Source organism: Anser cygnoides, chromosome 8 (assembly GCF_040182565.1).
Source record: "Anser cygnoides isolate HZ-2024a breed goose chromosome 8, Taihu_goose_T2T_genome, whole genome shotgun sequence".
Classification (NCBI taxonomy): domain Eukaryota; kingdom Metazoa; phylum Chordata; class Aves; order Anseriformes; family Anatidae; genus Anser; species Anser cygnoides.
Genome location: NC_089880.1, coordinates 14,046,089 through 14,074,015, shown reverse-complemented (window position 1 = coordinate 14,074,015; position 27,927 = coordinate 14,046,089). Strand labels below are relative to the sequence as shown.

The following is a 27,927-nucleotide window of genomic DNA, read 5'->3' as shown; positions in this document are numbered from 1 at the left end:
CCACACAAATTACAGCTTGAAACATGAGCATCACTACAAAAGAAACCAAGCTAGAAAGAAAGCAGTATGACTGATCTTTTGTAATAGTCCTATGTACAGGGAACGCTTTCTCCTGGGCTAGCAGAACCCTGTGTCATGTTTTGACTTACTACAGAAACAGCCTCCTGTGAAATCCCTTGATCTTGTGCTAATCGAGAAGGAAGGTGGCAGATTTCATGGCAGACACTGATAACAAAACATAAGGAATCCTATTCATCTCGTTTCAGTTCTACTATGCCCTTTCTTTACTACACTGTAAGACTCTCACCATGAGAATGCGCGTTCATTAGAACAGCCACTACCTTCAGAGGCTGTAACAGCTAAGAGCACAGGCTTTTCTTTGCAGTCAACCGTAAAACCACACTTTGAAAGAAAACAAGTTACCTGGCCGGCTAGGAAGGGGAGGGAAAGCTCCTGGGTGATGAATGGGGATGAACTGGGAACTGCTGGCCTGACTCGGAGTCTGAGTTACAGGTGTTTTCCTGGCTTCAGACACTGGAGTCTTCCTCATCTCTGTCTGGGATTTCACCTAATACAAAATAAAGCAAGAAGAAATTAGGTAACTTTTCCTGTGATTAACCACATCATGTCTCAAGCCAAAAAACAAACTCAAATAGTTAGAATTTTCTTTTGCCCTAAGTTACTGGAGGAGGTTTGGAACATCAGAATCCAGTTCCCTTCTTCTCTGGCCTCAGGCAGGTGACTTTGCCTCTCCTCAGGCACTCCTCGCCTCACAAAAGCACTGGACAGATGTCCACCCAGAAGACTGCAACAGGCTCCTCCTCTAGCGAGAGAGTGGGAAGCAGACATAACATCCTCAGACCATACGAAGGACTTACCATGCTGGTCACCTGCAATGCCTTAAAAACAAAACAGAAGATGCAAATGCTATTACGCTTCTCCTAGGGCACTGCTTCGACCTACTTCAAGCTACTTACATGCAGCACCTTAGAAAACAAACACTGCCACCTTCTTCCTGGGGAACTTTTTCAGCCTCATCTACACGGTGCAGCATATGCACAAACTCCTGCATATCATGAAATTCTTTTGAATAAGAGCATACACGACACATAGCTGAGGTGGTAACCTCTTTCAGTTTACTGTGAAATTGCTGTATGTTCTGTTAAAAGAGCTGCACCAGTTAAAGGCAGAGAGAAGAATGTAATGTAATGTTTACCTGATTCTGAGTCTGTTGCGGGCTGGGTCTTCCTGGAGAGGAAGACAGAGGGGAAGACTACTTTCCCTTTCTGTTCAGCTCGGCAGAACTGCCTGGAATGCAAGATGGAGCAGGCAGGAAAAAGACAGCAAGCAAAGAACCCGGGCAATATAGAAAGGGCCCAGGAGCAGACCTGATGCCAAGCCTCAGAGGTGACTGAAAGGGGTTTTTATCAGGGATCAAATAAAAAACCCAAACAACAACAAAAAAAACAGCTGTGTGGGACTTATTTCAACATTTAGAGCTGCTGATTTGAAAGGACTAAGAGGGCAGGCACTTCCTTCCAAAATCAGTGATGGGGTGAAGATGCATTCAATCTTTCTCTTGAGTCTTTCTTAAATAACTCTGAATTTCCCTGTTTTTAAATTATGGGAGTGTAGTTTGGTTTTTGTTTCATTAAAAAAGTAGCTTTTGAGACTGAGAGGTTTGGCTGTATTTTTCATCTCCCACTAGAAAAAGCTGGGAGGAAACTCCACCTCAGAGTCTGGCTGATGCTAAATACCACAAATGATGGAGCAGCCCCTACTCCCCCTCTCACGCCACAGCTGTTCGCTGCCCACCTGTACCCTTTTTATCACATTCTGTATGTTCAAATTATATCGTGCTGTACCTTTTTTCTCTCTCCACAAGAAGCCAAACATCGTTACAACCCATACTGCATGCATTCTTTCATAGCAATGTCCGAATTCAAAGATGCTCTTCTTGCAGTGGGATTTCAAAACACGAGCTCTAGTCCACCATAAACTCAAAGCTGTAATAAAACATTTCCAAAGGTGGCTTCCAAAAGACTCCCCCCATACGATTTATAGTGGGCTTTTAAAAGCTAAACAACTGAAATTGGTTAATCCAGTTGTTTCTCCTTGACCTCACCTCAAAAGCATCAATACTCCCACTTCTTTACATCCCCAGCGGTCTCGAGAGTTCCCACCTGGTGCCTGGGAAAAGCACCACTTCATCCCAGCGGCCTTTACGTTACCTTGAGCAGGTCCGCATTACGCCTTCCTTTGGGCCCAACAGCATCTCCCCTAGAGGCCAGGTTCAACCTACGCCAGCCACGCTTGCGTGATCCTGTCTGAGCACGCAAGTTTTCCACTTATCTGTGAAACAGGACCAACTACTTCCCTACAACATTCTTAGCATTTTTGCTAAAGTAGGAGCTGCAACTTTTATAGAGTTTAGGCTTTTGAAAATGATGAGCTACAGAGTAGACAAAGTTCGAAATTTCAGGGAAAGCCAAACCAAAGCACTAGCAGACCACAAATTGGTACAAAACCTAAGCAGTCATCTTCTCAGCAGGGCAGGGGGCAAACCCTCCTCCCCACATCCTGGAGCAGGTCTGGGTAAATAAGTCCAGCAAACGGTGTTGTGATAGTTAAACTAAATAGAGCTGATGGAATTAAAAACTCCAAATTAGTTTCTATTCAACAGGAGATGAACGGTGACCAACTAGATCCAAACACAGCATGCTACCCAGGAAAAATGCATTTCAAACCCAACGGTAAGTCTTAAGACCAAAAAAAGGCAAGTTTCTGATAAATCAACTGGGTTAAAATGATATTATCTTTCCTACACAAAAGACCTACACTACTTCTTCAAACATATTGGTTTTTCAGCCTCAAGCCCTTCTTCTGCAAGGCAGGGTCACAAACACCGGCACAGGAGTTATGCTCAGGCCTGCAGCCGCATTCCAGACGTGTTCAGCAAACAAAACCCAAACACCTGCCACTCCAACTCACCTATCTAGGCAGTTTTTCAGGTACCAGGCTGGTGTCAGTGACTCACAGACAACTGCCACGCAGTTTCTGCAGGCTACTCCCCTTCCCCCCCCCCCACCCCAGCACAGACCCCACGCAAACCCAACGCAAGGCTGCCCGTGCAGACCTCCCATTTCGTACTGACATTGCCTAATAGGAAATGATCAGGAGGAGAACAAGAAGAATGATCCAAGGGTCCTACCAACACACACCAGAAAGACAGGGAGCTGCTTTGTCTAGCCTAGGGAAAACAAGATTTCAGTAACAGGTCCTCAGAGCACTTGCAAAGAGAAGACTTGAGTTATCCTCCAGACCAGTCCTGGGAAGTAGTAGGTTTACACGGTAGCAAGGGGGATGAAGTGCATTAGGAAACGATTTCTGCGTGTAAGAACAGCGAAGAACTCACCCTGTTTATCAAGGGAAATAACTGAATCTCCATCATTATCATTAAATGCCTCTAGACAACACCTGTCAATGGATGAGATACAGCCAAAACAATCCAGGTACAGATTACATCGACCCTGAAATTCTCCACCCTTATTTACTACAACTCTGTGGAAGCCACAACAGTAAATTCACTCCCTACACACGAGGTGAGCAGTTTTGTACACAGTGCTACATAAATGGGGAAAAAGAGCATGCCTTTAAAAAAATACAACTGAGAAAAGAACAGCTGATGTGAAAATCAACAATTTTGAACAAGCATCTCAGCGCAGAATTACAGGTTAAAAGCTGCCTGGCTTTTCTTACGACCACCGACGGCCACCTTACTGCACACGCAGTACAGAGGATCCTCCTCTCCATGTAAACAACTCAGTGCTTTTGTGGTGTGTTTGATTTATCGCAAGCACACAAGCCAACTGAACAGAAAATGCCCAGCTCCTTCGCAACAACCACAGCATGGGTAATAGCATGACTAAGACCTGGCCATGCACGCTGCCCCTTGAACTGCTTGTGGAACAAAAGCTAGAAGGCTTTTTTTTTTTTTTAAATACTGAACATACAAAAAAATTGCCTTTCATTGCTCCCTATCTTTTCCTCCCCAATAAACTGAGACAGCATCAAGGAAAAGGGCAGAGACCCAAAGTTTACTTATATCTGGTCTCTGAGACAGACTATTTTTTTTTCCTTTGTGCATTAAGGGTACCTGCAGGCCCGCAGAAAGACCTTGGCTTTACTGATTTCTGTGCAAGCAGTGATGGCCCTGACACAAACATACTGCTAAGATGCAGTATCCCTTTGATCTAAAGGCTTACCTGAACTGCCACATTCTGCTTTCCTGCTTCCTGCATCTTATCCAAGCCGCATTTCTTGGTCTCATTCTTCCTTTTATTGTTATCCTTCTTTCCATCGTTCTTATTGGCTACTATTCCTTTGCTATAGTCCCGTCTTTCCCTACCTACATCTTTAGGTGGATAGATTCGCCCTTGCTCTCTGTTCATTTCTCGTGGCTTAATATTTTCTTTGAATGTGACCATTGGTTTTTCTCCTGCATCACAGTTGTTGTTTAGGCTTCTGCCAGAGGACAGAACTGATTTGAGTCCAGGGCTGCCATCTGTGGATAGTGGTTCTGTGATAGATGTTTCCTGCAAGGTGACACTCTCTTTGGCTTCGCTAGAATCCTCTAGTAATAATTCCGGGATTTCCGTCAGGAACAACAGCTTTCCTACCTCATTTTCACACTGAATCAACCTAAAAAAGACAGAAATTGAAAAGCAAATATGAATAGTTGGTGGCTTTTTTTTCCACGAGGTAACCTAACACTCTTGCTACAACTTCAAATATCGTTTCCACTCGTCTCAGCTGTGCTGCAGTATCACTAAAGGGCCTCACCAGATGTGATGCTTCACTCCAAATACATTCCTTATCAGAATTAGTTTAAGGAACAATGGCACACTGACACACAGAACATGTTATTAGCACTGTCAGCATCCTGTACTCACATTATATTGAATTGCTTGGTAAAATAATGAGAAAAATAAAGTTCACCTCTGGCACCTGCACTGCTTAAACTTACAGAAGCAACTGAAACTCACAGAAGCTATTTGCAGTTACCTTGGCTGATTATCAGCAATCCATTTGCCTGTGAAGATGAGTCGCTGTTGCCGTATCCGACGTTGTTGCCCTTCCTTATCTCCTGTAATTGCCTGGTGGCCTTTGGAAAAATCCAAGTTCCTAACATTCAAATAGCAGAGGGAATAATATTAATTACACAGTTACCCGCAGAAAAAGCATGTTTCTTTAGAAATACAACTGGTCAGCATTATTTTGTCATAGGTTGTGATGTTTCGCCAGATTCTATTCAAAACATACTGTCTGAGTTACAGATTCAATTCTCTTCTCATAAGATGTATCTACATTAAAGAGGCTGTTTTTTTTGTGTGTGCATGTTATTAGGTACAGGGACAGTTAAAAACAGAAAAAAAAAGTAAAATAAAAACACATCAAGCAGTTTTCAATGAAAAAAATATTCCTTTCCTCATTTCTTAAATTATTTCTCCCTTTCATTTTATTAGCCTGAAGACTGCAGAAGAAAAACAGTCATGAGCAATGCTATAAGCTCATGGCATTCCTCAGAGTTTTATTGAGGACTGGCATAGGATCTATTTTCCTCTTCAGAATGCAGATGAAATCCTACGTTACCTATTACAGTCTCGAGATGCTAGCTGCATCAATCCATACAGCAGCACGTTTTCATAAAGAAAGTATTGCAGGGAACAGGTCAGTGGCTATCAAAGCAGTGACGCTAGCAAGGAGGCAGTTTCTTTCAGCTGTCACCTACCTGAATGAGGGTCTCAGAGCCAAGAATCCCTGCAACTCAAATTCTTCTGGAAGGGGGGTTGCTGGTGAATAGACAGTAAACAAGATAAGGAAAGCATTAACACGTTAAGTACAGAAACATAAGTTCATACCTCAGCAAGTTAACTATACACAGTAAAGCCTTCAACTAACATATCCACTGTACTTTTCTACCCTGCAAGCTGAGGAGCTCAAGAAGGATAAAGCAGAGCAAGTCTGACCAACACGAGAAAAGAAGCATTTGCAAAGCATTCGTGTGCACTAATACTAGATGACAACTTATTGCACGTTTGCCTTTCAACTGCAATTTCCCACATCAGAAAAAGCATGTATCATTCCCAGTCACAGAATCACAGAATGCTAGGGATTGGAAGGGACCTTGAAAGATCATCTAGTCCAACCCCCCTGCCGGAACAGGAACACCTAGATCAGGTCACACCGGAATATGTCCAGGCAGGTTTTGAATGTCTCCAGAGAAAGAGACTCCACAACCCCTCTGGGCAGCCTGTTCCAGTGCTCTGTCACCCTCACTGTGAAGAAGTTTCATCCCATATTTAAGAGGAACCTCCTGTGTTCCAGCTTGCACCCATTGCCCCTTGTCCTATCATCAGATGTCACAGAGAAAAGCCTCCTGACACTCACACTTCACATATTAATGAAGTCACCCCTCCGTCTCCTCCAAGCTAAAGAGACCCAGTTCCCTCAGCCTTTCCTCATAAGGGAGATGCTCCACTCACTTAATCATCCTCAGGGCTCTGCACTGGACTCTCTCAAGCAGTTCCCTGTCCTTCTTGAACTGAGGGGCCCAGAACTGGACGCAATATTCCAGATGCGGTCTCACCAGGGCAGAGTAGAGGCTGAGAGAGGTTCTCCTCCCCCTATTAACCACCCCCCCCCCCCTTCTGACACACCCCAGGATGCCATTGGCCTTCTTGGCCACGAGGGCACAGTGCTGGCTCATGGTCACCCCGCTGTCCACCAGGACCCCCAGGTCCCTTTCCCCTATGCTGCTCTCCAGCAGGCCAGTCCCCAACTAATACTGGTGCCTGGAGCTGTTCTTGCCCCAGTGCAGGACTCTACACTTGCCCTTGTTATATTTCATTAAATTTCTCCCTGCCCAACTCTCCAGCCTGTCTAGGTCCCGCTGGATGGCAGCACAGCCTTCCCGCTTGTCAGCCACTCCTCCCAGTTTAGTGTCATCAGCAAACTTGCTGATGTACATTCTATTTCCTCATCTAAGCTGTTGATGAATATATTGAATAATACTGGTCCCAGTACCGACCCTTGAGGGACCCCACTAGATACAGGACTCCAACTAGACTCTGTCCCATTGACCACAACTCTCTGGCTTCTTCCCTTCAGCCAGGTCACAGCCCACCTCACTACCTTAGACCACATTTCCTCGTTTAGCTGCAAGTATGCTGTGGGAGACCATGTCAAAGGCTTTACTGAAATCAAGCTAGACCACGTTCACAGCTTTACTGTCATCTATGAACCTGGTTATATCCTCCAAAAAGGCTATCAGGTTGGTCAAGCACAACTTCCCCTTGGTGAAGCCATGCTGACTGCTCCTAATGACCCTCTTATCCTTGATATGCCTAGAGACAATGCCAAGGATAAGTTGTTCCATCACCTTTCCAGGGATGGAGGTGAGGCTGACCGGTCTATAGTTACCCGGGTCCTCCTTGTCGCCTTTTTTGAAGACTGGAGTGACATTTGCTTTCCTCCAGTCCTCAGACACCTCTCCCGTTCCCCACAACTTACCAAATGTGACAGAGAGTGGCCTAGCAATGACTTCCACCAGCTCCCTCAGCACCTGCGGGTGCATCCTATCAGGACCCACGGACTTATGGATGTCCAGCTTGCTTAATCAGTCCTTAACCCAGTCCTCATCAACTGAGGCAAACGTCTCCTTTATCCTGACTTCCCCTGGGGCCCCAGGGGTACAGGGGGCTCCTCAGGACAGCCTCCAGCATTATAGACAGAGACAAAAGGCATTCAGTAACTTTGCCTTCTCTTTATCTTCTGTCACCAGGGCACCCACCTCATTCATCAGTGGGCCTACATTGCCTCTAGTGTTAGTTTTGTCTGCAGTGTATTTGAAGAAGCCTTTTCTGTTGTCCTTGACCCCTCTTGCAACGTTTAATTCTAAGGAGGCCTTAGCTTTCCTAGTTGCCTCCCTACATCCTCTGACAACAGCCTTATATTCCTCCCCAGTGGCCAGCCCCTCCTTCCATGATCTGTAGACTCTCCTCTTCCACTTGAGTTTGCCCAGCAGTTCCCTGTTTAACCATGCAGGTCTCCTGGCTCCCTTTTTCCTGACTTCCTACCTGTTGGGATGCTCTGATCTTGAGCTTGGAAGAAGCAGTCCTTGAAAGCTAACCAACTATCCTGGGCCTCTTTACCTTCTAATACCTTGTCCCATGGGATTTCCCCTAGCAATTGCTTGAAAATGCTAAAGTCGGCCCTACTGAAGTCCAGGGTTGCGATTCTGCTTGGTATTCCGTTCCTGCCATGAGATCCTGTAATCCACCATCTCATGGCTGCAACCAAGGCTGCCCTCAACCTTCACCGCTTCAACCAGACCCTCCTTGTTAGTGAGGACAAGATCCAGCAGCACTCCTCTCCTAGTTGGTACATCCACCGTTTGCATCAGGAAGTTATCATCAATGCACTGGAGGAACCTCCAGGACTGCAGATGGCTGGCTGAGTAGGCCTTCCAGCAAATGTCAGGGTAGTTGAAATCCCCCAGGATACACAGGGCCTGTAATTGTGAGGCTGCTATCAGCTGCCTGTAGAAGGCCTCATCAACTGCCTCATCCTGATCTGGTGTCCTGTAATAGATACCCACACCAGCATCACCCATGCCAGCCTGCCCCTTAATTCTCACCCACAGACTCTCAACTTGCTCCTCATCAGCCCCTGGACAGTACTCAATACATTGTAGTTGCTCTCTCACGTAAAGAGCAACTCCACCACCTCGCATTGCCGGCCTGTCTTTCCTGAGATGGACATAACCATCCATGACCACATTCCAGCCATGTGAGCTGTCCCACCACGTCTCTGTAATCGTCACCAGATCATAACCTCCTGACTTAATGTGGATTTCTAACTCCTCCTGCTTATTCCCCACGCTGCATGCATTGGTGTACAGGCACTTCAGGGAGCGAGCTGAGCATGCCAGTTTCATCCCAGGGGGGTGGGAGGCCTTCAAATCTTCATCAGTGCTAGAGCGCTGCCCCACCAGTGCAAGCCCAGCTACAACCTCACCCCCCTTTGGATCTAGTTTAAAGCTTTCTAAATGAGTCAGTCCTTCACAGCACAGACCAGAAGCATCCTTACCATTATTATTGGACAGATCTTCTTCATGAGGCTGGAAGCTGTTTAGAAGAGAAATCAGCCATGGCCATATGCTGCAATCAGAAGAGAAACTGTGAGTGAAAACCACAAAACCTGAAACTTACCTTACCAAGAAAACACTGAAATCTACTACACAGCCACGGCTTGCGTTAGTCCTTTGATTCCCAATAAAAGGTTTTTCCCTCAAGCATCAGGGAAAATAAGACTGACTTGAAGAACTTAGTATTTTAAAAAAGTCATTGTGAAGTTAACCAGGAAGCCAGACGCTCACGGCATGAGTTGCTCGTAATCCAGCAACTCAGGAAGCTTACCATGAATTTTACTAGACAAAAATATTGCATGAGCAAAAGTTGAGAACACTCTGAACTTGTTTGCAATTGACGTTTTTCAGTCTAAAGCTGCCTACTTTCAGTGACAAAGTAAATGAAACAGTTTGGAAGCAAAACAAATCACCGAGATACAGACGTACTTCTGTTCTGCTGACATTAGCAAAGCTCTGTGGCACTGGAACAGACACCAGAAAGGCAAGAAGGTCTAAGTAATGGCTGTACTGAGTAAGGAGATTAAAGTGGAGGCTGGCTGGCGGTAACCCAGTCTTGCACCAGCAGTAGCAGTGCAAGCAGTGACTAGAAATTCTTTACAAAGGCCCTGGAGCAAATCATTTAAAAATCACAACAATCACTGCATAGGTGGTTAACATTTAACTACCACCAACAGGCTGCCTTTTTTTTTTTTTTTTTTTAAAGCTGCAGCCTAGAACTCTAAGCATCCTTCTCTGCTTTAGTGATAGGCATCAAGTCCCTGAAGGCAACAAGTAAACTGTTTCTTAAAATGGAAATAGCAGGCACAGGTGTCCACTGTGCTCGGTATTAGTGAAATGAATCTTTGTCTTCCCTCAGCCAGGCTTTCAGCCATCATCCAGCACCTGGACAGAAGAACGCAGCATGCGCCTGAGAGCCTGAGGTTAGCCGCTTGCCTGCACAGCTGCAGGGACAGGAAACATGATGTTTATATACTGTATATTCTGTATGCTAAAGTAAGCAATACCTCCTTCCTCCCTGTGACCAACAAAAAAACAAAAGGAGGAAAAAAGGGAGAGTACAAGTCTGTTAAAATGTACAGTAAATTCCAATCTTCTAGTACTTTTGAAAAAAATGAGATTTTGTAGTAAGAGGTCTCTAAAGTAGAGTGATGTAGTAACACTTTTAAAAAAAAAAAAACTAGATCCAGTGTGGCTGCCCCAGGGAAAGTTTGGAAAATCTGTTTCCAGAGAGCGCACACACTAGTGTTGATATATTGACTTCTGTCCTCAGTTTTTGCTTTCAGATCCATCTGCCACTCTAGGTAAGCACCTTTCGTTCCTATTTCAGACGCTCAGTCTGTCTGAAGTAGGGTTAGTTCTCCACAGGAGAACAATAAGCACAGAACAGGGACAACTGAAAGTTTAGAAAGGAGTAAGGATTATTTCTTAGTCTGAGAACACAATTAACAATGAATTCAGAGTAAGGAAGACTTCAAGTAATATAAAACAGACATCAGTTTATTAAACAGAGGCCAATAATGGCACGTGTTTGTGTGACCTGCAGCCAAACGATGCCTTTCATGAGGATTTTACAACAGAAGTAGAAGGAAAACTTTAAGTCTCACCAATAATGGGGAAGATGGATGTCATCTTAACTTTTTGGGGCCAACAAATGGAATGACTGCTGAAGCCCATTTTGACAAATCTTAGCAGTACTTAATTTTCTTTTTAAGTTCAGCTGTACACACTACAGCTGTTCTCTGCCCACTTCACAGCTCCTTTACGCAATGGGTACCTGGCATTACTAGAGAATGTTGTTTTATCACATCACAGATTTGAAAACCAGGCGGCATCTTCAAAGAGAACCTGTTACCTCTCCGGGTAGAGGGATCTACTCAGGCTAACTCAAACCACGTTTACACCTGAAGATTCATTTTGGTACTCCCTAAAATACTACATACATCTCCCTGCAAGGACTATTTTATGTTGAAGAGTCTTGAATAATCTTCACCATTAAAATAGTGTGATAAAGCCTTCCTTTAGAATATGCATACAGCAACACTTACTACCTTATTACCTTCTGATAACAATTTGTTAACTTTTATTTTCCTTAAAAAACTCTAGAATTGATGCTCCCGAAGCTCTAGGACGTAATGTTCTGCACATGACCGCAGGTCTCAGCACTTGTTCAGCATTTCCACAAACCAAGGTTACAGGTACCCCTGCTCCCCAAACATCAACGTACAGGAAGCGCAAGCCATGGCCAGAATCACATCTTACAGCACAGACCACCTTGAGAGAGCTGGAAGCACCGTGGCAAATCACACAAGATCGGCTAAGCTGCTTTCACACTGTTTTCCTTACAGTGGCCATCCTAGGAAAAATACCCATCCAGCTGTGTCAGTAGCAGTTGCTCCAATCTGAAGAAATATCTAACAGGCCAGAAATACTTTACTGAACTGCTACAATTCATGAAAAGTTAACAGGCTACCTATAAAGTTAACTCATTTTCAACTGTTTAAGCATAAATTTATGAGATTAGAGGCAGAAGTGAAAAATCAGAGCGACAACCCAGAACAGCGACGTCTGTACTGACATTTCTTGTCTACAAAATTCAACTTAATTCCAGGATCATGAGCCAGTAAAATTCTGGATTCCAGCTCTGCCCAAGCTGATGACTTACTGCATGAAATTAAGGCAAGTTTTTTCCTGCCACCTACCTCAATAAATCTGAGAAATCATTACAACAGACTTGACTAAGGCTGTACTAAGTAGTTACACTCAAGTCAGACATTAAAGTGGATCCTCTGATCTTATTAACTTAAAAAAAAGTTACAAGCAAACCTAAGGCCAATTAAAGCAGTGAATTTGCTGATGCAGCACAAAAAAAGTCTCACGATCAGTTTTATGAACTTTTTAGCACATGCACATTCTCTGGGATTTTGATGTCTGTAATGACAAGTTATGCGATCAGCTTTCCTACGACCACTTTGTATATCATCAGTCATTATTACCTTATGCAATTAAATGTATCAAAAGAAAGATTAACACTCACTACCGTCTTTCATCAACTACTGCCTCCTGGAAAACACTGGGCCTAAGTTTCAGCCAGTCCATTGAAACCTTCACAGCTGGAAGAGGATATGCAGCCCCAGAGTCTTCCTGATAGTCATTTTGTAAAGGGCACTTGCACAGAACTCCAAGAAAGGACACTGGAAACAGAGCACAGGGAAAAAAAAAATCAGTGCAGGAGCAATGGTTTAAAATTGGCCAAATAACGTCATCAAACAAATCCAGATCCCATAAAAAAGCATACTTTAAGAGCTAGTTGTTTAAGTAGTACAATTACTTCATCTTAACAAATCCTCTGGCAGACCAGAGCATCTTTCTCCCCCCCACTATATATTTTTCTATAATGAAACATTTATTTTTTTCCTTTTTCTTCCTCTAAGTGTTATGGTAAATCCTTTTGACAAGCTAACAAAATCCAGTGACACAAGCCCATTACAATCAGACCAGAAAATGTTTTTTTGTTTTTTGTTTTGTTTTTTTTTTTTTTTAAAAGAAGTGGTCAACCATTTGTCTGCATTTTATTCACTTTTATTCACTTTCCCAGGTCAGCAGGCACACAAATGGAGTTAGCTCTGCAGGCAGGCCCATTACAGCACACACGCTGAGAAACAGTACCAGACAAGTATGAACACGGTGCTTTCTCCAGATTCCAGTCTGGAGTTCACTGTGAAATTCTGTTATTCAGAAATTTAGGTATTTACGAACAAAGCCAAGCTAAGCATAAGCCCTTTCAGATCAAGGGAATCAACATTATAGGAAGCCTAAAATGCTCTGCACTCCTACCTGATATTATCAAGGACACAGAAGCAGCCGAGGCCCAGAGCCTATCGGCACCCGTTTCACCCTTAGTCCCAGCAAGTTAGAACTGCCTCCCATCAAAGTGTGAGAAACAACTCACACCACACTGCAGACAGCTGCAGAGCAGCCCTACAAACATGGTACTACCCACAGACAAGTCAGATCCAAGTGAGCACCCAGGTTATAATGGTCCTTCAGAAACAGGAAGAATATGCAGAGCTCTGTAAGGTTTCAAACAGGGGGGACACAAATCCAGTGGTCATTAACACTGCTAGACATAAATGACTGCACAACCATCTTGTCTTAACATTTTATAGCAAATTACTAATGGATTCCACATAAAACCAAACAAGAAATGTAAGAACAAATAAATTCTCATACTTACTGAAGAGAGCCAGCAACTGTGTCCAGCAGAGCTGCTCATCCTGGCTGTAACTGTGCTGCTCTGTTTCATTGCTGAAGTCTCGCAGGTGATGCAGTTGGAACAGATTGATAACAGTAATATGTACCAACTGCTGAGAATTGAAGGCCTTTTGGAATAACAACCTCTGCAACAGACATACATACAGAGCATGTATTTTTATATTGCAAAGCACACCCTTAAAAGGATTAGTAGCCTCTACTGCACTGCTTGATTAGTGTTCCTGCCCTCGAGGCAACACTCGTTCTAGATTGCTTTCAGGTCATCCCTAATAGCTCAGCACTCAGCTTTCCCAGCAGGACACAGGCAGATGCCTGCTGTTAAACCCAAGGTTTTTGCTGGTACACCAAGTCATACACACAACAAATCAGCACTCCCTTGGGAATGGCTCTCTCTCAGAGAACACGTGCCTTTAATGTGCAATTACAGCATTGCAATGCAACTGCAAGAATTGCAAGGGCATGCATGTCCACTGTGGTTTTCAGCCTTCCCAAGAAAAAGCAGAGATAGGGTGACATTTCAAAAGAAAAACACACCCCAGGAAAATTTAACTACGCTGTGGTTATATATTAAAGACTAATTCCACATCTAACTTCATGGTTCATGGAGTGCTGTGGTTAACTGAAATAGCACAAGCTATTTACTGATGCGCTTTAGCAGCTACATTGTGAGACACCTTTCGCAAAGCAGGAAAAAAAAAGATATCCTAAACCACAACCAATGCTTTCTGTTCAGATACGCAGGCAGGCAAATTGATCAACCAGCGTAAGCATCAGAAAAAGGTCTGCGCTTCCTTTTCAACCTTGATTTTCAGGTACAGGCATGAAGCACGCAGCAGTCGACAACTGCCAGTGCCGCCGGGAGCAGAGCTGGGGGCCTGGCTGAACGCTGAATTGGTTATCCACCATACAGGCAATTTCACATCCACATTCAGCACATCTAAGTCAGAAGAGTTGCTCTCTAGTAAATTAAGCCCTAAGTTGCACAACATAAATAAAGTAATCTAAGCAACAAAGCAGGCCTCAATTAGTTCTATTTTAATACTGTGGATCAGTTAAAAAAAAAAAAACGGCTATTCCACATGCCTGAGCAATGCTCATAATTATTGATTATAGGCATTATGGAAAAAGTAGTACTTGCTCAACAGCCAACACCACGCACAAAGAGATACAATTATTTAATTTAGGAAAGTTCCCAGCATTCAAGCAGTTCACATTCAAAGCTCATACAATTCACAACAAGTTCCCGTTGCTTTGTTTTTATTTCAATGACTGTTTGGACCTAGCCCTAGCAGCCCAATTAAATGCAAAAATTCAATGTAAATTGACACTGTAAAGACTATTTGTATTTCCTTACATTACTAAAATCTGCTCCCTCTTTCTTAACTTGTAAAAGCATATACTCTATTTGCTCTGTCAAACCTATCCATAATATCTGCTCATTCTCCACAAACGACGACGTTGAAGAAGCTGAAGCTGTTTCCAGGAGGTGACTAACAGTTAATATTATGTCCACTTTGAAATTGTACTACCTTGTATAAATACCTTAAGAAGTTCCCTTTGTTGCAGTCTTTGCTATATTGTCCAACTTAATGAGCTGGCTGCATAATTAATGGATACTCCTGGATTTTCCAGAGGAAACATGTTCTGAATAGTTTTAGTCTACACACGAATTATGGTTGTACTAGCACACTGCTTTTAGAGGCAAACCACTGGTAGGAGAGGCAAGTTGTCTGAGGAAGATTAAAAGCCATCTTAATAACCAGTGGGAGTGATGGAAAACCATCCAGAAATGAAGCACTCAAAAGTCTTCAGGCAACTAAGCCAAGACTTTACAGATGAATTGAGGGCTTTTCACAGGCATCCAGGAATCATCCAGGTTTAAAAGTAAAGAACCAGTTGTAGCCGTTGATTTCTCCTGTATCTCCACCAACAACGTGCCACATGTCAAAAGGGAAGAAATCCTACTATTTGCAGAAGTCAACAGAACTATATTATTAGCTGTGATAGAAACCTTCCTTAACTGACTACCTGAGTTTCCCATATTTTAGCATGTGAAAAAGTTATCACTGGACTGTAATTTCAGAACTCTGCTGCTAAAAATATTCTCTTCAATATGCTAATTAAAACATTGTTAGAACTAACCTTGAACTGTTCTTCCAGCTTCTCTCGAAGAGGGCTCAGCTTCTCCAAACTCTTACTCAGGTACACATGGCCATGGAATTTAATAAATGCCTTGATGAAGTCAGACACACTCCATCGCGTCTTCACCTCATCACGACTACATTCAGAAAATAAGGACCGGCTTTAGTCTTTGGAATTAGACACAACTGCACGTAACATTATAAACTTTCTTTGTGAAGTTCAAGAAAGGAGGAATGCCCATGCAAGACTGCTTTTTCATATTGGCACAATATGCTTTTTTCCTGCACTCACTATTCACACTCAAGTGCATCCCAGACAAATTATTCTTTGTTCTAAACGTGTATAAGGATACTCTGATGAAGAAGGGGGTTAATGAACTTGGCTCAGTCTCCACTTCCAAATAAAACAACAATAAAAACAACTTCTGGCAAGGGAGTTACATTTAGAGGCAATCTCCTCTGTCCTATCTGAGTAGGAACATCTCACGCTTAGTCTTACCTTTCCAGTGCTTTCGAAAGTGCTTTTTGTAGGTTAGTGGAGGCAGCTGGGAAAGGAAACTTCACAGCAATACTTCTGCAGTAGTAGAAAATCGTGGTCAAGTGGTCTCCTTTGGATGAGGCTAGAATAGCCAACTGATTATAAGGCTGACCTAAACGAGAGAAAAGGAAAGTCATCTTCCAACAAGCTGTTATTAAGTGAAATGTGCTAGGTTTGAGCTGAAGTCTGCTCACTTTAAAAGGGAACACAAAGCCATAAAATCTTTAGTAGGCAACATTCAGATTCATCTGCTGACCCTTTCACTCCAGCCTCATTATCAGTACCACTCAAAAGAAAAAGCTTTGAAACTTGTGATACAGATTTTTTTTTTTTAGCCTATCATTTAAAACAAGGCAACAATCACACCACAAGACTTTTGTCTAAACAAGATACTTTCAAATGAGGTTTTTCCCATGAACATATTTATCATCCCCTATCTGGAAAAGATCTAATCCAATTTTACCTCTTGAGGCAAATCAAGAGATGTTTTTTTTCCCACCTATGGTGCAAAATTTTTGCTAGTTAGAACATGGAGAACTGTTTGGTTAAAACATTGCTAAAAAAACTGAACTACTAGTTTCAGCAGCCTGACTCAAAAACAATTCATCCTTCACACCATCCCTAAGTTTCAGGCCACCATAACCCAATAACTAAGAAGTTTCATTCCCAAACTAATGAAGCTCTTAATTTGCATGAGTAACTTGAGAAGTCCAGTTTTAGCTCCCCAACTTTACAAATGGGAATGTGAACAAGTAATGAAAGAGAAGAATGCCACTGGTGGACAAGTATTCATTAATTGTCCCTTACAGAACACACGTGTTAAACAGTGTAACATAGCAGTAGAAGTCTTGGAGCGAAGCTGCACATTACCTGCTTTGTTATTAAATACTCATAAAGGAGAAAACTCACACAGATCAGACAAACAGCTATTATTTAAATTATTTCCTGGTGGATCGGGCTTTGTTACTCAATTGCTTCGGGTATTAGGGGAAGGGCTTATACAACCTCTCAAGTTTCCAATCACCACATAAGAGAAGCAGATACTCCAAATCTTCCTTTTGAATTATAAACCTGAACGGTATCCCAGACTTACCATTAGAAGGGACAAGCTGAGCTGCGTGTCTGTAATAAGACTCTGCCTGGCTGGTCTGATTCCTATATCGAGCTAAAAACAACAACACCACAACAAAAATTGAGACCAAAAAAGGCAACTTTCCTGCAATTACTTTAATACAACCCAGTTTTACCTGAAGAGCATTTTGCTGTCATTTCAGAAATAAGCATAAGAACACACAATTAGACTGAGCAACACAGAGATTCAACAGGTAGAATTTTAAGGTGATCATTTTTCCTAAGGCCTTTCCTCTTGTCATGGCTCATCATTTTTTATTTAGAAAGTTGCTGTGCCAGCAGCAATACAACCAGAGAGCTTCAAATATTTTTTCCTACTTCTCTGCACAATCAACAACTAGATCTACTTTTAGGTTACTACATAAATAATTGGAGATTACTGCAAAAACAGAACTTCCTACAACACATAGCTCTACTCTAAAGTAATAAGCCTGTTGAAATTAATGTAAAAATCGAAGTCTCATTTATAAAAGACTGGATTTAACTATCTTCTTTGCATACAAGAGATTTAAAAGTATTGTTCTGAAACGGAGAAGTATGCTAGCCTGCTGCAACAAGTTTTTGTAATAGTTACTGGTTTCAACATTTCACTGTGCCTACCAGCTATAACATGACTACATGATTAGTATGCTAGAACACAAGATTCTAGCAAATCACTAGGAAGCTACCCTTAACTGTCTCCATGCATTACTGTGCAACACATCAGAAAAGTCTAACAGCATTGCTTTCCAGACTTTCCCCCTGCAGCAACCAAATACACCATCAGCTGCTAATTTGGAGCACGCTTGGTCTAGCAGTTGCACAGGGAACGTACAGATTCTGCCCTGTGGAGGCTGAACACTGAGGTAGAACTCAATGCCCCACCTCCTTTTGCTTCAGAAACTCACCAATATCTCCAAGGTGGACAAGGCAGTGCTGGCAGATATAAGAGCAGGAGCTGGACTGCGGCTTCACTATGGCGCTGGTGTGCGTCTGTTTATTGCTAATGATTCCCAGCTGGGAAGACTTCACGCGACATGGCAAGTCTACATTAAAAACTGTGCACAATTCCTGTAATAACTAGAAAAGCAGGTCTAGTTTAGTAGTGGTTAGAGACAGTAATCAGAAAAGCATTGAAACAACAGACAAAACCAGCACAGATCACTCAGAGGCATTGATTAGTTAAACATATTTGAAGTGAACAAGCCTATGTTACTGAAAGAGAGACTTACAAATTACATTATCTATATGGAAGACATGGAGCTTCATATTGCTTTTTATATTGCTTTATTCTTCCCAGAACCCTGAAGATATTTTTTACTGAAGCTGTGCATCTCAGATCAGTAGGCATCTCAATCCCCACAGTATTCAAATTACCAAGCATCAGGGGAGACTGATTATCAGAGGTCTCAAAATCTTGCGTGTATTTTTAAAATAGGTCACTCTTCAGGGGAAAGCAGTCTTTATACCTACATGAAGAGACACCATTCTTTGGAAATAACAGAAAGGAATGCCGTTCTGAAGAAGTTTGTTCCAACATAAGAAATAGCACTACCTTGACTTCAGCGTCAGGGAGAAGCGTGAACAAAACCAAGTTTATAGGCCATACAAGGCAAAAGTGACTGAGTTGTCCCACTGGATGGGCTGCCAAATCAGTAATTATTTGTGTGAAGCTAACGCTGAGGCTCAGAGAACTAGGCAGCAGCTACTTAATCAAATATCTCGAAAGCTGATTCAAGGAAAAGCTGAACTTTGCCATTCTAATTAGCGCTTTTGAAGTTCTTCCTAATGGACTTCAGTCTAGAAATGAAAAGAGTTTGTTCTACTGTGTTACAGGGTTAAAAATCCAAGTAAAAATTGACTGACTTTCGCCGCTGGGAACATACTCAATCTCCAAATAAAATAGACCTGTGGCAGAGTCCCACTTCCAGATAAAGGCACTCAGAAAGCCCAGGGCAGAGATGTGCACTGCCAACAGCTAAAGATTCAATGCAGGGTTCTTGTTTGCTGCAGAAAAAGATTTGTGTTAGATCTCCTTCCCCTTCTACTCCGTCTTTTATACAGCAGATAAAAATCTCCAAGCAAGAGGAACGTCACAGATGAAAGTGGGATAAAAGAGAAACTTGACATCTTCCAACACGCTGAATCACGAGAATTCGTGCTCTCTTTCAAAACTGTCATTTACAAAGGCCTCGCTGTTGGAGAGCAGGTATCATGGCTGAGGAAAGTCTTTAGACTAAAAACGGAACGATTAACATCACAAATGGAGAAAGACAGCCCAGTCTGTGGTGTCACGCACAAGAGCAAAGTTTCCTGAAAAACTGCAGGGAAGAAAGACTTTTGCAAGACAAATGGCGTAGATGGCAGAAAACCCTTGGCAGTCACACCACAGACTGTCAAACTGGCTGCTTTGAATAAGAAGCATTCCAAAAAGCAATGCCCAAGGGAAAAGAAAAAAAATCTCAGATTCTAAAAAAAATAGTGTTGACTTGTACACATTCAGAATCATATTCAGAACTGATGAAGAAAGAATGACTTATTGCGCACGTTGTAACCTAAAGCCAGTGCAAACTGAAATCGAGCATTGGAAAGACTACAGGCAAAGAGACAGCAGTAATGAGTAAGTACACGAACATGATTTTGAAGTGAACTGAAAACTCACAGAAGATACTTAGCTCAAGAGCACTCATCAATACATCTTTGCATAATGGGAAGAAGAGCTCCTATATTTGAAATTTGCACTTGCGAATTATTTTTGATAAAAACAAAATTGAGACTGAAGATGTGCTTGTAAGCTTAGAAGCCCTGATCAGAAGAACAGCAAGACATTACATGTTGTTAAATGCAAAGCAATATTCTCGGGGATAACCACCCTACTTAAAACCACAGCTGTGGAAGGCATTAAGTTAGGTAGCAATATAATTCAAAAGAAAGAAGAAAAAGCTGTATTTATTGTAGATAGCCCTTAGAAAACATGAACTCAATGCTCACCACTGGTGTGTTACAAGGAAGGGACACAGAACAAAGCACAAAACATTACACCATCACACAAATCCTCACAGTGCATCCACGTTTTGGAACTAGCAGTTGCTGGAGCAGCACGGGAGACCGACAGACGACAGTTAAAGCTCTGTGAAGGACCTACGTGCACTTCAGCATAGGCTGAAGCATGCTTGCCTACAGATTACACGAATGTACCACAACCAACAGATTTTTTGCAACTCACCTGTGTGTAGAAGCCACTAGCTGCCTCTAAGAACAGAGAAAGGTTCGCCTGAACTTCACTCCGATTTGGATTTGCTCTATTTTTCGCCTGACCCTGTAGCGTCGTGATCTGATTTTTAAAGGCATGATTCCAACTGAAAACAAAATAATAGTTTTCCTTGTTGTTTTGCAAGTGTTTTACGCATATAGCGTAAGAAACAGGAAAGAACTGTTTAATCACATAGCATCAAACATGAAAATGGAGTGTATTCAAATTCAGACATCATTCAGATGAGAAATAACGTTAAATATGGAAGAATTACCTTTTCCCACCTCTCATTACTACAGAAACCAATCCTGATACTGTATAGCTAACACTGCAACACCATAAATATTTGCTTGTAATTGCTTTGTTTTAGGCAGTACAGCTCTCTCCTCTTAAAACAGAACGTGAGGTGTAGAAATCCGAGCTAGAAATCACGCAGCAGCTATAGGCATAGACATGACAACAGTCTACTCACCTTGCTTCCCTCAGAGCCCTGGAAGAACCACAGGCCTCTCTCAGCGACCTGTTACAGCCTATGCCTGCCTCTTAAGCACAAAGGACTGGACTCGGAGCATGGAGAAAACACAGCACAATCTTTCCTGGATCCATAAAGTGCCTCTCATGAGTGTCTGGTAAGGTCCTCTCTTGATGCTCCTCCCTCTTCCTTCCCCTTCTGCCCAAATACACCTCAGAGAGCTTACAGCGAGGGGCTCTGACAGCTATTTAGCCTCTGCTATATCTTGATCAAAGCTCCTGGAGACTGCAGCAGGCAATCTTCCTCCTTTCTGGAAACTTGCAGCTTCAGCCCTTCCTTGATAGCACAGAAGACTGATGTTTCTTCCCTCATTCCCTTGCATCTTGCTCACCAAAACCTACTCTAACTGCCAGAGGTAAAATACTCATCTATTGAACTCTCTTAATCTACTGTATTCTTATGTTTCACCCTCAGCATAGCTCTCACGTTAAAGGAGATAAGGCAACTATTTCATAGGGTACAAATCACTTTCTGTAAGCCTTGGGATTTCCTGCTCATCAGCCCAGATTACACACACAGAGGTTTACTGAGGTACTTACAGGTCCTGCTCCACTTTTTTATCTAAAGCATACTCCAAATCGGTCACTAGCATTTTCTGGTATAAGTCCTGTAAAGCCTGTCTGGATGTCCAGACTTCTGCTGGACCCAGCTTTGAATCTGAGCAAGAAAAAACAAAAACAGACAACAGTTTTTTGTAATACTCAAATTTACAAAGTCATTCCAGCCGATTTTTCACTGACCTACCAAATTAAAGAACACAGTGCAGTGTAAGACAGGCAATGCCAAACACACACTTTTCCTCACAGATTCATCAGAATTTTGAAACAGAAAAACTACAGAGGGATTGGGGATTGACTCATTGGTCTCCTGCAACACGAGAACTAGGTAAGAGCAAAGTCAGCAGTGGGAAAGCTCAAAAAAAAAGACAGAAGGGGGTGATTCTCCCCAGCTCAATATGTTGTAGAACTTCTTGCCAGTGGATAAATTAAAAAAAATCAGAGGAGCCTGAAAAAATAGTGGAAAAAATTTAATCATGTAAAGCTAAATAGGAGAGTCCGTGAGCCAGTGCTGCTGTTTAGGAGAACACAGTGGCGAAGTACAGCTGCATGCTTGCCATTTTCTAACTCCCCGGTAGCCTTCTGCAGTTCATCACTTCAGGGCGAGTGCAAACACTGTCCCGAGCTATCAGAGTTACACAGTCCAGTTTCCCATGCCTTATAAAATCACTGAGCTGGGGCTGCTGGAGCACGAGGGATGAGCATCACCCCAGGGAAACCATTCTGCTGACAGCACCTGCTGGGTGCAGGCAGGCCGTGCTCCCGCAGGGCCCACACCGAGCCGTGAGATGCGCTACGCCGAGGTGCTACGCTCAGCGCAGCAGGGCTTCATCATGCGAGCTGCTTGCACGGCGTGGTTGATACCTTAACGTAAACTATTCCCAATTGCCATAACTACAGACAGTTTAAAAGTCAGCTCGTAGCATTTTGTAGAAGCCACGGGCTGCACTTTGTAAGGCATGTGGTAGTGTTTGGACCAACATTTCCATCACCCAGTTCTCTCAAAACCAGCAAGATCCTTTCCCCGCTGCTAATCCAAAGTACAGCAAATCCTGTGGCAGTCCAGACAGGAGACTCTCATCCCCAAACAGAGAGTAACAGGGTCATGATCTCTGTCTCCAAAGGCTTTTTAGCATGCCCAAAGTCAACTTTAAAAATACAAGTATTTTAGACATCAAAGAGATCAGCACAGTTGTTAAGATTATATTTATTTGCATACAAAGGATAAACCTTTAACATAATGCCACATACTTCCCAGGGGATTCTTAGGAATGGTAAGCATAATGAACATACAAAAAGAAAACAAACATAAATCAAGTATTATTAGCTAGATCAACCATCTAACAAAGGCAATTACCTGTCATGTCAGCCTTCAGGACTTCTGCCTGCCTGTAAGAAAGCAATAAAACAGTAAATTAGAAATAGACTGATCAAAATAATCAAATCATGCTAAAGCACGTTCATGCACCAGGGAGTAGAGAACACGGGGCCAGCTCCTCTAAGGGCTGCCTATAACCTAAAATGCCATATAGTTTATCCCCTGAATTATGGATTTAAGTTAGTGTTGCTAAACAGCATTTCTTCTACTTTCATACCATAATACAAGTCAACAATTCACTTTCTCCTGCTTAGATTGTTTCTTTTGGAAAAAAAAAATATATACATATACATATATATATAAAGAACCTGACACTGCATTTTAAACTTTGTCTGGCAGCAGCATCCTGCCACATAAGCGATACCTGCTTACCTGTAAGCAGGGATCTGAAATTCACCCTGCCACACATGAAATGCATTGGAGAGGAGAGTTGTGCTGGGTTTAGCATGGAGGCTTGGGAAGTACTGGGGCCAGGAGAAAGCCCCTCCTTGCCCCTGCCGGGGAGGCTGCACAAACAAGCACGCACGCTCTCACCAATGTCAAATGGTGGTGACTATAAAAATAGGAGTTTCTCAGGTTGTTCTGGGTCCCACCTCCTCACCACAGACGAGAAAAGGTTTTGAGATCCACATCAGGATTAAGAAGTTATCACACGAGTCCCAGTATTTCACTAGGAAGACACACACCGGGCGGCCCCTTCACCAACCTTCTGACTGCATTAAATGCAAGATCACCTCCAGCAACTGGCCACGAGGCACCAGAGCACCACCCAGGAAGCAATGGGATGCTCCGAGGGCTTTCATCAAGAATATCTTCACCGGTGCCAAAAGGAAAGCTGTACTTGCCTCACCAGCTGAGGCAGCCCGGCGATGCTTTGGCTCGCAGGTTAGGAACGGCAGTGAGACAGAGCTGGCCCTGCCAGGTGCACAGCTATCTTTTTTGCTGCTCTGAGCAGCCAGCCAAGGCAATAACACACCTTGGCTCGCCCAGGAACACCCGCCGGTTCTGCAGGCTTCTTTCCTTTGAGCTGAGGCAGCCGCGACTCCTGCAGAGCAGGACGCCCAGCGCCGCCCCCACCAGCCGCACGCTCCCCTCCCAGGAACGGGCTCTGCCCAGCCGCTGCTCCGCTGGCACTGCCCGCGTGGGACCACCTGCGACTACCAGCCTTGTGATGGAGAAATGCAAACAGCACCGTTATGAAGGCTTCCTCCCCCCCCAAAAAAAAAGTTTTGGCCAGCTGTTTCCTGGAGAATTATTTTGCACCAAGTCAGTGCCGCTGCTGATAGATGCTCTGCAAACGCATCACCCCACCTGCGTGGCTGGTCCTGGCCGAGTGAAGGAAGATGCTGATGCCTGAGCCTTCGATATTTCTGTTACTACTGAGTAGCTCCTCCCCAGAGCTGCTGCTAAAAGAGATTTTTGCCTGAACTTACACCAAAATTTTTTTCAGTCAGTTTTGGAAGTCAGTCCTCAAATACCTTTAATGCTAATCTCAGCAGCAGCTGTAAAGCAAACTGCCTTTTATATTTCATAAGCTTGCGACACGCTACACGCTAAAGGGATTATCACTATAATTTTTAATAAGATGCATAGGAGTTATTTCAATACTTCCTCGAGGCCAAAGGGATTAGTCAGGCTGGTCTCACACTTGCATGCTGCTTCTTGTTTCCACCTAAAGATAACCTCCAAATAAAACACCTGCACCCGCAGTGGCTGAGATAGGGCAAGAGAGGACACACCGGGTACCAAACCTGCTCTGCCTCGCTGGCCAAGTACCTGAAGTACCTTTGCTGGTGCCTGCGGACTCCCAGCAGGCACACACCGTGGCCACCGATACCTGTAAGAGGTTCACGAATGGCTCCTCATTTGCAAGTCTCATCAGGCATCTGGCAATAAGATCTTTTTATCCCTATTTTTTCTTGAACCAGCTCATGTTGAATTTGCATTAGAATGACTCACTCTGCTGCAAAAGCGTGTTGCCTGTCAGCTAACTCGGTGCAGCTTACATTTTATCACCTCAAGACCATTCTGAAGCAGCTCCCTGCTTGGCTTGCCTCAGCAGTTGTCTTCAGGCCACGTCTTCCTGACCAGTTTGTCAGTCCAAAGCCAAAAAACACAAAACATAGTTCAAACATATTTCAGGCGTCTTTGTCAGAACGTACAGCTTGATGCGCTGTGCTAGCTACTCAGTTACACTCAGCCCGGTGTTTTAGCTCAAAGCCCAAAGACAAAAGCCTTCTGTTCAATTCCTAAGCACCTGTTAGGCACTGCCTTTGTGTAACAGGTAGTTAGACACCAACACACTTAAATCCATGTCCCAGACCACCACTTCTCTCTTATGAACTCCAATGTTGCCATTTATAAACCAAGCTTTCTAACAGTCTTATTGCCATCTGCCTTCAGACCCTTCAGGTAGCAGTAAATTAAAGAATCCATTTTATCGTTGCCCCAAACCAGCTCATCTTTGTTTCAATACAAATTCTTTGGTTTTATTATAATTCAACGCAATTTAATTTAAAAAAATCAGCCCTGCACGCACCATGCTGTAACTACTGGAGGCAGCAGCAGTTTGAGGGAAGCACAGCTTTGTTAACCAGCTTCATCACCGAGCACAGGAGAGCAAACAAAACGAAGCCCAAGTCTTCAGAGCAGCTGTCCTGGGTTGCCTCGCTGCCACGCGCTGCTTCCGAGGGGCAGAACGGCCAGAGCCGAGATTCTTTTACCCCACACTCCTTTCTCTTACATGGCGAGGAGGAGCTGGGTAAGATCTGTGATGGCACAAGTCCTACAAAACCCATGAAAACTCCCGACCTCGCAGGAACACTGAGCACAGCACGCTGTTTTCCACCATGCCTGAAGGGGAACTCCATTTGGTTTTCCCCTGGCAGCCCTGAAGCATCAGCAACTATTTCAGTTCCCCTATCAAATCCCAGCCCCCCCCCCACACACACCGATAAGGGAGCAACAGAGGGAGTATAGGGGATTCTTCATTTGGGGGAGAAAAGGTCACTTTTCTATGATAAGATATTAACAAGAAAGCCAGATGCACTTAACACAAGTTGTTATTAAATGTTTAACCACGCCAACAGGTGGAAATGCTCATGCAGAAGGAATTCCAAAGCAACACCGAGCAACTACTCTATTCGATTTTCCTCAAAATAAGAGTTAACTTCAACAAAAAATCATAATGGCTTAGTACCTGAATATTGGTGCGTTGGTTTTGGTTTTTGTTTTTGTTTTGTTTTAAAGTACGCTGGTGTCGATTTGGGGCAGGGGAAAGCGTTAGGGAACCCTACCAGCACAGGCACTGCACCAGCAATATTCTGCAGCAGGTGTAGGGGAGAAGGGGGCTGGTCTAAACCCCCTCACGTTGCACTGAGGAGACCATTTGTACCTGCAGTCGTTTGCGCGTCCAAGGTTCTGTCTGTTAAAAAGGGCTGACCGGTTCAGCGCAATAAGCATTCTCCCTCCCATCCCTAAGAATAACCACCAACACTTGCTAAAATACTGAGCTTTATCAGCAGCTTGTAGGCCCTCGCTGGGCACTAACAGTTTGCAGCTGGTAAGCTTTGCCAGAGGCTTTTGCAAGATGCTTCAGAAACAACCGACTTCCCTGAACTCTTTGTGGACAGTAACTGCATCTCCACGAACTGCTGAAGGGAAACAGCCTTATGGCAGTCTCAGGACTGCACAAAAATATTTGTATAGCTGAAAAACAGTACTGGGGTACTTGCGGATAAACCCCATCTTCGACATTTTCTTCACTTGGCAATTCTTACAGGCTTCAGCCAGGAGCTCCAGTTAGCAGCCCGAAGCGTCTTCACCTAAAAACAGCGACTGGATGGAGTCAGGACTTCACCGTGCTATAGGGAATTATTTATTGTGTAGAGATTTCACTTACATGTGCATCAGATATGCACTGTTAACAATTATTTTAGGCAGCTTTGGTTTTCTTGAGGTAGTTCTTACTGTTCCTCTTACTGCTCCAAGCTTGCCAGTGTCGCCACCTCACTGAATGACCACGAAGGGCTGGAGTTGCTTGCTTTGAAGCCGACGGGTCCTGGGGATGTCAGCTCTTCCTGACGTAGCAAGAGATCCTCAGGCTGAGTCACCCAGTGAAATGCTCCTTTTGCCCTGAAAGCACAGTCTTCATGCACTTAGCAACGATTTTCCTCAAGGAACAGCTGCAGAAGACATCTACCAGGTGTTTTTGTGTGCGCTAACTGGTTTAAAGCTTACTGTTACTCTCACAGGCAGCTGAGCACAGGGTGCAGCTAAATTTCTGATCAATGGCATTATCAGGCTGTGGCTGCAGATCACAGCCACACAGACAACTAATTCTGCACAGTGTGACCCTGCAATTAAAAAGCCAACTCTGCAAGCAGATCCTAAAGCAAGGCAGTCACCACCTGAATCCAACCCCTCTCCATAGCAAGCCCTGCTCTGTGACCTTATTCCCACCTCAGCCAGCAGGGAGCTGAGAAAGGGGACACAGAATAGGATTATTATTTTTTTAAAACCTTATCTACTCCCTTTCTCCGAGTCCAGGCTCTACTAGAAGCAAGACAAAAGAAAGCAAGAAAGCTCTCGCAAGGAATAGCAGAGAGCATTAAGACTAACTCCAGTACGCTCACCTGGGTTTTCTAAAGCTTGCTTTGAAATATCGCCTGTACTGTTTGTTAACTTTCCACCTCAACCTACTGGTTACCTGGAATACTGTTTTACTGGAGACATGGGAAAAAAATAAACTCTACCTGGGTGTCGCTCGTGGTTGAGGGGAAGGAAGAAAAGCACAAGCCCTCCCTGTGTTCACCTTCCTTTCCGTGGGAGCTGACAGCGGAGCTCTTCAGCTAACCACGGCAGTGCTCGCACTATAGAAAAAATAGGAACGAATTACCCAGGGATTAAAAGCAATCATAACTACAAAAAGGCACA

The 27,927-nt window shown here is 43.6% G+C and overlaps 1 protein-coding gene across 7 annotated transcripts in view; it reads right to left on the bottom strand.

The window, feature by feature from the left end:
- Positions 1–27,927, bottom strand: part of SMG7 (SMG7 nonsense mediated mRNA decay factor) — a 51,142-nt gene that overhangs the window by 11,277 nt on the left and 11,938 nt on the right. For 5 of the 7 annotated variants that reach the window (XM_067001777.1, XM_067001778.1, XM_067001783.1 and 2 more), the window contains exons 2-15: positions 22,972–23,003; positions 21,597–21,714; positions 20,499–20,631; positions 18,181–18,352; positions 17,256–17,327; positions 16,124–16,274; positions 15,626–15,761; positions 13,446–13,608; positions 12,246–12,402; positions 9,151–9,221; positions 5,792–5,852; positions 5,065–5,184; positions 4,266–4,701; positions 424–568 (exon numbers count right to left, since the gene is read on the bottom strand). In XM_067001777.1, coding sequence (XP_066857878.1) covers positions 424–568; positions 4,266–4,701; positions 5,065–5,184; positions 5,792–5,852; positions 9,151–9,221; positions 12,246–12,402; positions 13,446–13,608; positions 15,626–15,761; positions 16,124–16,274; positions 17,256–17,327; positions 18,181–18,352; positions 20,499–20,631; positions 21,597–21,714; positions 22,972–23,003 — 1,967 coding nt within the window. Of the gene's footprint in view, positions 1–423; positions 569–4,265; positions 4,702–5,064; positions 5,185–5,791; positions 5,853–9,150; positions 9,222–12,245; positions 12,403–13,445; positions 13,609–15,625; positions 15,762–16,123; positions 16,275–17,255; positions 17,328–18,180; positions 18,353–20,498; positions 20,632–21,596; positions 21,715–22,971; positions 23,004–27,746; positions 27,864–27,927 lie in introns of all 7 variants that reach the window. The other 2 variants (XM_067001780.1, XM_067001779.1) reach the window with 2 other exon arrangements.